This window comes from Brachycentrus maculatus, unplaced genomic scaffold, assembly GCF_059751285.1.
Source record: "Brachycentrus maculatus isolate JH-2025_06_01 unplaced genomic scaffold, ASM5975128v1 h1tg000306l, whole genome shotgun sequence".
In the NCBI taxonomy this organism is placed as follows: domain Eukaryota; kingdom Metazoa; phylum Arthropoda; class Insecta; order Trichoptera; family Brachycentridae; genus Brachycentrus; species Brachycentrus maculatus.
The window spans coordinates 460,368-473,890 of record NW_028281056.1 but is presented as its reverse complement, the minus strand read 5'-3'; the positions used below and the strand labels follow the sequence as shown (position 1 = coordinate 473,890).

The window sequence follows — 13,523 nt, the reverse complement described above, 5'->3', positions numbered from 1 at the left end:
TTTGGTGTTTTATTTTATATGGAAAAAAAGGGTTTTTTGTGCAAAAGCAAAACATGTTTTATTTTATTTTATTTCCTGTGGCATTGTGAAGCATTGCATGAGTGAAAATTCAGTAAAAGCTCGGTAATTTCGACAATCATTAAAATTTTATCATAATTTTAATAACTATAAAACTTTCTCATACGCAATTTTCAATATTAAAAAAAATATTTCACCTAAATTAGAAATCTTGTTTTTTTTTCTCCTTAGACTGGATTGATTTTTTTTCAATTAATTTCAATACACAATTTTATTTGCCGTTTTTGTTATTTTGTCCACAAAAAATATAAATTTCTCTCTAAACATTGTCGCCAAAAAATCGATATGGAGATAAAATACATTTCAGTTTCAATTTCGAGTGATTAAGATATAACTGTAACTTGGGAATGATTTCTCAAAAGATCTATTTTTATTTTATAACCTAGAAGCAAATGCTGATTGAATTGTTTTGCAGAGCAGGTAATAAAGTTCATTCATTACCATATTTGGTAAAACAGTAGCTAGTAGCTAGTGGAAAGTAAAAAGGACTCGAGTGGCCATTTTAGATCATACAATAAATGGTCCGTTTTATACTTAACCACTGATATATGAGTAGTCCAATTGCAAACCACGTTATGTTAAAAAAATAGTTTCTTAGACAATAGCGGTAATCGGTAGAAGATTGAGATTAAATCTCCTACCAATTTGAGATTTTTGAAAGTAAACTGTTGATCGGCATAGCGAGTTTTGCAAGAGCATTGATTTTTTCTGTTCCTTCATGAGTTTTGAGTTTTGGCAGATTATGCTAAACATAGATGTTAATATTTTAAATTTTCTACTGATTGCCGCCATTAGCTAAAAGACTTATTTTTTTTTAACATTACGTGGTTTGCAAGTGAATTACTCATATGTAATAATAAACGTTTTGATTTCTTTATTTCCTTAATTTTTCGATTAATGTTTGTATTTCAAATTTATGGCTGTCCCCATAACTTTAATACATATTTTCAGCTGCTGGCATTAATATATTTCTTGACTGGATTAGCGTAACGTCAATCCGACTCAAAAATAATAATAAAAATCACTTTTAAAAACATCAAATACTACAATATAATTCACTGGCACATCTGGGTAAAAACACATGTAGAATCATTATCATATTGAAAAATACACTTTATTATGTCACTAATGATAAGCGATAAGTAAATAAACATAGAGTGACCTACAAAGTTTTTAGTAGGCTTGACAAAATATGGGAGATAAAAAGTACTTTTAATAAAACTGTTTTTATTTATTCTATTATATTCATGTTTGTTATATGATCTACAAAATATAAGAAAGTAATTTTAAAAGTCAAAAGAGATACAAATTCCGCCAGGGTATATACGTCTATGAAGAAATTAAATTCTATACAACATTCACTTGACGTTCAAATTTCGGTATGAATATTTTTTATTTTCATTAATTTCGGCATTCACTTTGTGGTAATATCTATCTATTTTTCATTTTAATTATTTTTGTTAAGTACCAGAAAATCTATTGTGACACGTGTTTCGATGTATTCTGCATCATTTTCAAAATGGTGTTTGAAAATGACGCAGAATAGATGCCCACTCCCATTATGACTCCACTAATGTTAAAGTTTAATAGCCTACATGTGAGTAGATTTACCCTTGATGTTAAATGCATTAAATAAAATTTAAAAAAAAAACAATTAAAACTTCGAATGTTCTCTTTTCGGAAAAGACAAACGGGTAAGGGTACATTTTTAAATAAGTTTCATGTATTCGGAAATCCGAAAGAGGAAAACGTTCAAATGTTGGTTTGAATTTAAATTATATTTATTTATAGATATGTGTCTATTCGCCAATTTTTTTTTATTGGACTAAACCATTTGATACTGAAAATTTTTGTCGATATCTTTATCACTTACCAAAATTAGATATTTGCCCTAAAAAATCAGAACATTTTGTCATTTAAAATTTATTATTTCAATACGTAATAACAAATATTGGTTTGGTAAAATTGAAACATATGTTACAAAAATACCGCTAGTTGATGAAATACAATGTTCTCGTTATACACTATTATATTTACTTTTTCGACAGACTTTAGAACTGACTGTACAATCGTGACCGTTGTTTAAGCAGAGAAACGTGGTAAAAATACAATTAAAGAAACCTAAAATCGAATCGACTGTCTATTCTAGCTACATCTTATGGAACACCGCTTATGGTTTTTCTAATTAAGTTGCAAGTTTCATCACCTAATCCGTGAGATTCCACATGGACGCAAATTTACTCTTATTTTATTTTATTGAATATTATTCTAATGTAGTGATACGTGGTAATTCTACGTAAAAATTCTCGGATTATTCAGATATCTTATATACCATACAAATTTTAGATTTTTTTGTTGTTGCTTTTTTAGGAGATTAGATACGTGGGTCTCAAAAATAAGTTACTATTCACAATTCATAGCTACGAGCTATAAGCAACGAAACGAGTCGAAAACGTTAGAATCAACGCGAAAACAATGTTACATGTTTCGGAATGACATTACGTTTTCTACAGAGCAGCCGTGGATGACGTCAAGGGGAACGCGGGGAAGTGGGGAGTCTAGTAAAAACAGACAAATCTTTGAAACAGACCATAACACGGGCCGGTGGTAAATTTGTGCATTGTGTTGAAAATTAACAAAGTTAGAAATGGATACGTCGTTGCGCGAGCAAGTTATGATTAATCAATTCGTTCTCGCCGCGGGATGCGCTAGAGAACAAGCGAAACAGTTATTACAGGCTGCACATTGGCAATTCGAGGTGAGTATTTCGGCCTATTCACATGTAAACAAACATTGATCATGAAATGGCCAAATGGCTGCTTCCTTCCTTGCGGTGGTTTTATAATCTGCTATCGCCGTCTCACTCGGCGCGGTATTCGGCGCGTGAGCGTGAAAGAGAAAACCGCTAAAAATTCTATTAAACTTTTGAAAGGATGTAGAACGCGATACATATTTTGATTTCTATGAAAAAGATGTTTCCGATTACGTTGCACTAATAAATATGGTCGGTGCGGCGCCCGATTTCCTATCTAGTCTTTCCTATTCACACATTTTCCGACTGATCATGTAGCCGAACTTTGCTGTTTGTCAACACTTTGGCATGTGTATTGACCCCAGATTTTATAAGTCACAAGGTCAGAGAAATATCCAGAACGAAACATTTTCAGCTAAATATATAAATAATATCACGAGGCTTTCCAAATTTTATGAATTGCGAACCAATATGTGAAGATTTGCTGTTATTTATCATCATTTAATCATGGATCTTAATTCGTCATCTCGCGATAACGCTGACGAAATTCACGTGAAATATTTATTTACATTCGTAACAAATCTATTTTTTACACTAATACGCTTCAAAATGAAGTTTATTTCCATTGTTTACATTTCTTCACGATAAATTACGATAATTCTACTATTTTTTGTACAATGCTTGTGTTTTTATGTATTTCTCGGCATATCTGTCAAAATACTGTTTATTGATTTTAATAGCTTAATCAATATTCAAATGACATTTTAAGTCAACAAGCTGTTTTTAAACACGTTGTGTCCTTGAATGCCGAATTTAATGGAATAACAATTTGTTATTGTGTCGTAAAAATTTGTTTATACCTGCGATTATTTTGGCCCCTTGATCTAACCTCTATTTTTAAGTCTTGGAACTACTTCCATACTTAATAATTGTTGCTGTGAGTATCCTACATAGCAAATAGATATTGCTTTGCACACTAAGGACGGAAAAGGTATTTGTACCCATTCGGTCAATTGATGCTTGAGGGCGGGAAGGGTATTTTTACCTCATGCGACGGCCTCATTTCAAAGTCAGAAAAGAAGGAATTATTTGATGTTTTTATCTGAATATTATGTACCAATCTCTTTGTTAAGTTCTTAATATCGCTCACTCCTTTCAACAACATCATATATCAAAAAAACTTGATTTTCAGATAATTTTTAAAGTTAAAAATAATAAAATGTATTAAAAATAAATATCAAGCCACTTATTGAACTTTTTACTGTGCAAAAGATCTTTTTAGGTAAAACCTGAATGTTTTTTTTCTCCATTTGAAAAATATTTAGTACATTTAAAAAAATAATTAAACAATACCCTTTCTTCAAAATGCAAAAACAACATTTTCTACCCTGTAGTGGGTAAATATTATATTAAAAATATGCCGCTTTTGCTGGAATATAGTACATTTTCTTGGCATTCCGAAAACATGCAAAACTGAAAATTGACAATTTTTGAAATATGTTGTTGAAAGGAGTGAGCGATATGTGCACAATTATCGAATTCCGTCGCCAGTACTCCGCAGGCATAAAAAACACCCGTCCTAATTGTGTTTACATAAAATTTGTGTCTTACCATAAACTATTGACTTAACAATGATTAATAAAATAGTTATTTAGAGTTTAGTAATTTTTTTCCTTCTCTTTTGTTTTTCCTAAAACCCAAACAATGCGGTAACACAATTTGTTTATATTGTGATGTCAGCAATATCTGTTAATGCCTGACCAAATGCGACAAAAAATGACGTTGCGCAAGCCAATATAGCTCGATTAAAATTAATAGTAATAGTTTAGTTGTCCGCCTCCGTAGTGTAATGGTCAGCACGCTCGGCTACCGTTCTGGAGGTTCCGGGTTCGATTCCCAAGGGGGGTAAAATAAATAAAAGTGATTTTTTTCACTGTCATATTTATTCTATATTACCCTGGACTGGTACCTGAGGGCTGATCACCTTTCCTTCATGTGTTAATGATCAAGATAACACTGCGTTTATATGACGCAGTGCCCTATGCACCATTGGGGTGCGGATAAGGGTTTTTATTATTAGTTTAAATTAACAGTAATTTTTTTCACCCGGGCAAAAACAACATGAGGTCAAGTTGTGTGTCTGATACTCCAATTTTCGTTTTCCAGTCTTGATATGTCTAACAGATCAACCATCAAAAGCCGACAAGTCGGCTTTTTGCTGCCAACCGTAAACGACAAAACGCCGATTAATTGTTTTTCCAACGTAAATTCAATTAAATTCATTCTATCAACAACAAAATAGATGTTTCGAACTACAATAGATGTAAAGACAATGGTAAATAAAGATATTGGTTAGTTTAATTAAAAATAAAATAATTCTAATCGATAAAAATAAAATTGTTGAAATAAAGTGCAAAAAATAATATTTGGTTAATTTCTTCTTGAATTACAATCTGTGATGATTGGTTTACTTCTTTCATGTCAGTCTCTATCCGTCTCTATCCTCCGCTCGTCTCTTCAACTTATCATATCCGCTACAACGCACGTTGGAGATAATTTATTCCATGTAGGTTGAGCGGGGTCGTCCCCTGTAGTTTGTGCCTTCGCACATGCCTAACGTGACCATTTATTTTTGTCCTCAAAACGGGACATCTACCAATTTTTACGTAATAGTATGTATATTCAAGGAAACACATTTTTTCATAGTTTTTATGTATTTATAAAAGAAAAAGGAATGTTGAAGAAAAGGAATAAATAATATAAATATGAAAAAATTATGTTGTTCAGGCTCTCTAAACACGGGGCGGTCCCGTTCAAAACGGGACTTATGGTCACTTTACACATGCCTTCGCAATCATAAGAAGCAGGCCTGGGTGTCTTATATTGCCTATCCATTTGGCTCGCTGTTGTGTTACTTTATTTAGTAAGCATCTAGACAATTAAAAAAAAGTTTTGTAAAATTAAATTAAAAAAAGAAACCCAATATCCCATTAATGCATTCCTTCGCCATGTGAACTTTATCATTGGTGCAATGGGCCCCAGAATAAACTATATTCAGGAAAACAACGAAACCAGACAAAATAACAGTTTTGCAATTTGTTGCCTCATTGATTTTGTTAAACGTTATGTCATGTGCCAAGGGTATCTAAGGTCCGATCATAGCATTTTATATTGGGACCATTTTTACTATTGTCAATTTGATATAGTAGGAGAGTTATTTCTATTTCCGGGATCACCGTAACATGACTGGAAGCTTCTAATAAATATTCATTTTTGTCACAATCGTTTCTCTTTATTTTTACAAAGAGTCTTTCCTTCACTACGAATCTTTTGTGTTCATCCTTTGTATACAGTGGAATATTGTTAACCTCGGGTTATAGCAACAGTTCACCTATGTTTACCCGACTGGGAGTAGAGTGTACTGTGTTGTGATATCGCTAACATCTTTTCAATTGACAACACAATGTACGTAAAGTGATAACATAAATTTTAAAAGAGCTTAATTCTTCTCATTTCTTCCGCATCAGGTACCGTATGACATTGTTAATCATGTGGTGCGTGCCTCGTATGGCCATGACAAACTATAGATGGCCGTGCAATAGCGAGCAGTGTGACGTCACCACACCTTCAGAAGTAGTGACAACGCAAGGTAGATCCTCTTTCCTCCCAAGCCACCGAAGCGACCTGACCTACCTTCAGTTGCCCATTTGCCGTGCCTCGTTGTGACAAAAATAAAAAAGAATAAATAATTGAACTTACTGGAAAGATCCATGTTTATTTTCACAAAAGATTTTTGTTTACAATTAACTTAAGATTTACAGGTTTTACTCTAGACTTATATTCACAAAAATATTATTTAATGTTACAAATTTTTGTAACATTTAAATAATATTTTCACAATCACTTTTCTTTCATGGTTATGAATTATCTTCAGCATTATTGTGAACATCGATGGTTTTCTCTCCCAGTCTGTATCCTTTATATAGTCCTTTGATATCCTCCACAATTCCATCCATGATGAGATTGAAGAGGAATGGACTCAGACTGTCGCCCTGCCTGATGCCAGTACCGACTCTTACAGGATTTGAGAGTTTACCATCTACTCTGATTCTGGTGTTTGTGTTTGAGTTGAGTTGCCTGATTATGCTGACTATTTCCGGAAGCGCTCCTCTTTCAGCTAGTATTTGCGTTATATCATACAAGGCCTACACCAAGAAGAAGAAGAAGAAGATTATTGTGACATTGTTGTGAATGTAAAAAATCGATGATTAAATTTTAGGACACTTTTGATTTGGTGTTAGTGTTACATGCGGAAGAAATTTGTCATAAAAATTTACATTCCTGGGCCGCTATCTGTGTGATGATTGGTTTCCTTCATTCGTGGTCAGTCTCCACCTGACTCTATCCTCCGCTCGTCCCTTCAACTTGGCGTATAATTTATTCCTTGTAGGTCAAGCGGGATCGTCCTTGCCATAGTTTGTGCTTGGGTAAAGAGGTGGCAGTCTGTTTCCGACCTTTGTTTGGGTATAAAGGGTGCTAGTATTTATTTCTTGCCATTATGATTATTTACTTTAGCTGACCAATATTTTTTCAATTCCAGACGGCGCTATCAATATTCTTTCAAGAAGTAGCGATACCCACAGGACCAAATGGAATAGCAGCACCACATTTTGGACAGGTTGGATATAATTTATATGTTTATTTAATTTTTTTACTTATCTCAACATTGACAATGTAACATTTTACGCCATCTGTTAATAAAATGTGAAGCGAATAGCTTTTACATATTTGATGTAGGCGAGAATTCTTTTGAACTAAAAATTTCTTATGAAAAGATATTTTTTCTCTGTTGAGAGACACCTATAATTTATCTTGATAATGATCTTTCGGAGGTTGAATCCAGTGTTTTTGTAAAATATTTGCCAATGAAAAATTATTTAAAAAAAAATACCTTACTTTAATACGAATTTAAAAACATAATTTCTTAAATATAGATGTAGATCTTTTTCTGAAGCGTTTTACACGAAACATTAATTTATTTATTTTTATGTTTTTCAGTAAAACATTTGTTCAATCTTATTTTTTTATCGAATCATTAAATTTAATTCTTTTACAACTCTCTTATTATTCTACAACTTTAAATTCCTCCAAATTAAATTTGTATGTTTAAAATTCCTGAATTATCGGTTGCATATTGTGTTATGTACGCTAGTTACTGGTCTGTTGTCATCTGGCAAAATGACAAAGTATGCAACAGCTATTTTAAGTTGTTGGTATGGATAACTCGGTTGATTCTTTTTAGGTTCTTATATTGTTTAGTTCGACATGCTGATTATAGTCGACATTTTAACCATTATTTGTATTATTATTATTATCAGTAACTAAATAATTTCAATATGAATCGATAAAAAATTAAATTTTATTATTTCATCTAATAGTACCTGTATTTAGGGTCAATGTAATTCAAGATTATCTGCCTCCGTTGTGTAATGGTTAGCATGTTTAGTTACCGGGCTGGAGGTCCCGGGTTCGATTCCTAGGCACCCACCGGTGAAAATAAATATTTGTGATTTTACACTCTTGTATTTATTTGATATTACCCTGGACTGGTCCCTGAAGCGCAGGAGTGATCACCTTGCCTTCATGTAAGATCAAGATAACACTGCGTCAATATGATGCAGTGCCCTATGCACCATTGGGTGCGGATAAGAAGAAGAGAAGAATTCTAGGTGTCCAGTCAAGTCCAAGAATTCTATATATAATAGACTAATAATGTCTATTATAATTCTGTATATAATAGACAGTCCAGATCCCTGTCCAATCTCGTATATTCCGGAGCCAGGAGATCTGTCTTCTGTCCATACCTCGTTCACCCTCTATTTTGCCTTTTATGATTAGGTTCAATAGCTTGTACTTCTCTCCCCTCAGCACATGCCCAGATAGGACACCTTCCGGGCCTTGATATCAATCAACTGTATTCTTACTTTAACTCTTTGGAGCACATTTTCGTTGCTGACCATATCGGTCCATGGAATGCGTAGCATTCTACGACGTAGCCACATTTTGAATACCCTAGTCGGTTCATAGCGCTCACTCTCGTATAATCAATAAATGTAGAGGTGCTCACCAAAAAGTTTCATTTCCAACATTGCACAAAAAATCCTTTAAATGCAAATCTGTTCTGTTTTACTGTATTCTATCAAAATCTTAATTAAAGTTGCAACAAAAAGTGACCAATCCTGTGTTAAACCAATATGAAATCATTAAATCACACCAAAACACAACAATTTTATAAACTAGAATTTCTGATTACTTAAAATCATTTGTAATGGAATTTTTTTTTGAAAGCTGTCCCACTCCATACCCAGATCTGATACAGAAGCATCTAGGCTTCCTGACAGATCTACTCTTGCTAAGCAATTTATTTTGTTGAACTAAGTTGCGAAATTTATTGAAAACGTGAAACAATATAAAATTGTATCCCGATTTTACTGTGAATTTACATTTAAAACCTGTCACTGCCAATCTAAATAAATACAAGATTGTTAGTCCATCACCAAATTTTCTAGATGTACCCCGGTGTAGGCAGTGAAAGGGATTAGTGCTTAGTTCAATTAGTCAGCTTGATCCGATTCCGACTCGACGTTGGCCGGTGTGTACCGGTGTGTCGGGGTTGTGGGCGTCTGTGTAGACGCCCACAACCCCGACCAGCACAATAGACACGGAACAGTAAAAAGACAAATTATAATGGAAATGTAACGTTTTGGTGAGGACCTCCATAAATATGCGCATGTATTACCCCCGCAGCAGCTGATGACCCCGTGCAATACGCCGGCCACGCCGCCCAACTTCCCCGACACGCTGGCCGCCTTCGGGCGCATGTCGGCGGGCAGCCCGCAGCCCGTGCCCCCCGCGCCCGCGCCCGGGCCCTCGCCTCTCGCCTGCCCCCCGCCCCACCACTCCTGCGGCACCACGCCGCCCGACCAGCGCAACCGGATACACTTCCCCGCCACTGTGAGCATACCCTGCACAATTACTCTCCCCAGGACTAATAACTTAGCCGAACCAAACAGACTTCAATTCTTTATCTTTTACTTAATAACTTAAGTCAGCCAAATGCCAGGTTGCGGGATGCTCAGACTTCCATCTTCTTTTATACAAACGACAGATTCTTCTCAGTTGAGATACTTTTAATGTATATTAATAAATCATCCGTAGGGTGAATGATTAGATCTGAAAGAAAAGACAGTAAAAAATTGTTCAATTTATTGTTAATATATTAAAGTTGTAATTTCAGGTGGACAGTCAGTGCATGCAGAGATAAGGGGAGCTCCGAAGGAGCTGTTAGTTGCCAAATTGGGCGTTTACACTAAGTAATCATCAACACATCAACTCGGGATCCATCTGCCAGGGCTTGTCGCGAGTCTGCCCATCCTGAGTCCTAGAACCGTCACTACCCGTTCTGCAGAATGAAGGAGGAGGTTCTCGTTTATCTGAAATCATTTTATAAAATAAAATACCCCTTTTTTGATCATCCGACTCCGTTCTTATGTCAACTCCGGTGTTCACCGAAGATGATTCGCAAATGGCCCCGCGCTTTCTTTCAATTCTTGGACACGATGATTGTACATCAGATGCACAAATTTGTGCTTCGAGACGCTATATTTTTGCTCTTAAACTATACTTGACATTACTCGTGTGTGGTTTTATCTTTAGTCGATTCGCTCTAGATTAAACATCGCATGTATAGTGGTATATTGATGTGCGCGGTTTAAACCAATTTGAACCGGTTGTTTTTTAGGGATACCACTAGACATGCAATATGTTCTTTAAGAGTGATCAGGCTGTATCGTTTTCAAAAGATTTTATGAAAATGAATCACTCGGTCTCACGAACCACCTGCGTATTATATGTGGTTAAGTTTTATTCAGCTGCCGACCATTTGTGACGACTGCCTGACTGAATGAAGGTTGAACGCTGTGGCGTTTAACCTTAATAAGGAATCCTTAATGCGTTGAGGATTTCTTATGACTGGAAATGTGTTATCTTCCTACAAGTTGGCTAGATTAAAATTTTAATATACCCGATGATACTTCAGAAACCGACAATCGGCAATTATAGCACGATTTATATTTTTACGATGTATGCTTCCCCTGTAATGAGTTATTTTTTTCAATTAGTCCAATTATTACTCTGAACAATGTAACACTACTTCTTAATTTATATCAAAATAAATGTTTTCTTTTGTAGTTGTTGTAATACTCAATCGTGATAATAATCACATATGTAACTGAATGATGACGGTAAAGGATTCTCTTTTTAATACTACTATCAGATGTGATGACAAACTGTTTGTCGATAGAATACTGAATCGGTTGAAATGTCAACAGTGTAACGTGTTTAAAATGAATTATCAATGAAGAAAATGTAAATTTATGTTCTGTGATGTGATCGATAATTGTTTTGTGAAGCGTAACTGCGTTTTAGAATGTGGAGAGATGATGTTGAGACCTTTCCGAGAGCTTTATTTAGTTTCCAAATTTACCAATGCAGTAAGAAATGTAATCAACAGGGTCGGGCCAAGTGTTGGTTTTTTCAGTTTTTTTTGACAAACTGCACATTTTAGGGAATGATCAACGTTTCTCAGCAGTTTTTGGGGTGTTCTCACTTTGCTCACCTTAGTTACATTTTCTAAACAACGCTATTTGGTATTTTTTGTTAATAAATTATAAGGTTGGGCTACAGTTTGTATGATTTAAAATATTTTCTTGTTAAATTTTAATATTAGGAGATACCAAATTATATCAGCTCATTCATATTGAGCACTGTAAATAGTATATAGTTTTTTTTTAAATGTTTTCACTTATATTTTTTTGATGGTTATACTATCGAAAGTTCATATTATTACTTAACTAAGAAACCAGTTCCTGGTGTATTATCTGAATAAAAAAAAATAGTTCACTGCTTATTAAATATTTTTAGCTTATTATAATATGCTTTTGCATCAACAGTTCCGATGAAATAAAATGCTGCAAATATATTTACAGAAATCCATACTACATATTTCTTTATTTTATAAATGTACGATGTGAAAAATAAGCCTCCAAAATCAATAAAAAAATTATGTCTCGTAATATACATATGTTCATTATATGTATGTAATTGCAATTTTGAAAACAAGGTAAGATATCGCTCACTCCTTTCAACAATGTCATATATCAAAAATCGACAATTTTCAGTTTCGCATGTTTTCGGAATGCCCAGAAAATGTACTATAACCCAGCAAACCCGGCATATTTTTAACTTAATATTTACCCGCTACAGGGCAGAAAGTGTTGTTTTCGCATTTTGAAGAAAAGGTATTGTTTAATTATTTTTTTTAAATATACTAAATATATTTTCGAATGGAGAAAAAACATTCAGGTTTTACCTAAAAAGATCTTTTGCACATTAAAAAGATCAATAAGTGGCTTGAGATTTATTTTTAAAACATATTTTTTATTTTTAAACTTTAAAAACAATCTGAAAACTCAAGTTTTTTGATTTATGACGTTCTTGAAAGGAGTGAGCGATATGTCTTACGTTTTGATTCACATTTCAATAAAAATTTAATTGATATGCCAATCAATTTAATGTTATTGATATGGAATATACTACATAAAGTGGAGAAATTTGTTTTCAATCAGATAATAAAATACATGCTTACTCAAGTCCTTATTTCTGTAATCAAATGGGTTAATGATACAATGATTTATTTTAAATATCAATTCAAGTTATGATTATATAAAATATTTTGTTTCTATCGTTTTTAAACTAAACAAATAAGCCGATATGTATTGTTATTTATATGCAACACAAACATGTACTTTTAGTTTTCAGATTAGATAAAGACCACACATATTATTCAAATCATAAGGTTGAATTTTTCTTTTTGATATTTTCATTAAATTAGTTTTTTTTTAACAAGTATTTTTATATTGTAGTTTGTATACATAAAAACTATATTTTTGCATAGGTTGGTTAAATTGGAATCATGGATTTTTTAAAACCTTACATAGCTTGCATACTTTTATAATTAAAGAGTATTTTTCTTTTGACAAGATGTTTGTATTAATGAAACGTTAAATTTTGTAAATGACATACCGAGGATAATACTGGAACGATTAACTTTTTTATATTTATAATTAAGAAGCATTTTTTTAAAAACTCAAATACTTTTCTCCTCAGATAAAAAAAAGTCATCTTCCATTGCTCATAAAAAAAAATTGAATAACTCTTCATTTATGACAATATGTCAAATTGAGAATTATTTTTTATCCATAAAGGAAGATAGTATGTAGTGATTTTTTCTGAGCTACAGGGGTATATTTAATTTCAAAAAGTGAATGCAGGGTTTAAAAAAATGGTCCACAATTGCCATCTGTTGTTTTTTTTGTATTTTTTATTCATTAATTCGTAATATTTTACATTACATGAATAGTAAATATGACCTTTTTACTACTTACATGACAACAAATTATTCGACTCATTTATCTCTATAGAGTATGTATCTTTATACATCCCGTAATTTGACCCCTTAGACTCAATTTGGATTGGATGTTTTATTTTGCAGTTTTCAGTATTTTTTTGTTGTTTGTTTATTATATCCAATAGTTTATAACTAGCAGTTTATTATTTTTTGATCAGTATGTTA

General features: G+C 33.1%; 1 protein-coding gene across 2 annotated transcripts; it reads left to right on the top strand.

Annotated features, from left to right (window-relative positions):
* Window positions 1-2,647: 2,647 nt before the first annotated feature.
* Window positions 2,648-13,283, top strand: LOC148304690 (UBA-like domain-containing protein 2). Of its 2 annotated transcripts, none has more exons than XM_088267848.1 (4): window positions 2,648-2,836; window positions 7,431-7,508; window positions 9,638-9,844; window positions 10,128-13,283. In XM_088267848.1, exons 1-4 carry the CDS (start codon window positions 2,726-2,728, stop codon window positions 10,152-10,154), a joined length of 423 nt encoding a protein of 140 aa, XP_088123974.1. In that variant the 5' UTR covers window positions 2,648-2,725; the 3' UTR covers window positions 10,155-13,283. The 2 variants fall into 2 exon arrangements, with proteins under 2 accessions (XP_088123974.1, XP_088123975.1); XM_088267849.1 differs by having other exon boundaries at window positions 9,641-9,844; window positions 10,128-11,678.
* Window positions 13,284-13,523: the final 240 nt, after the last annotated feature.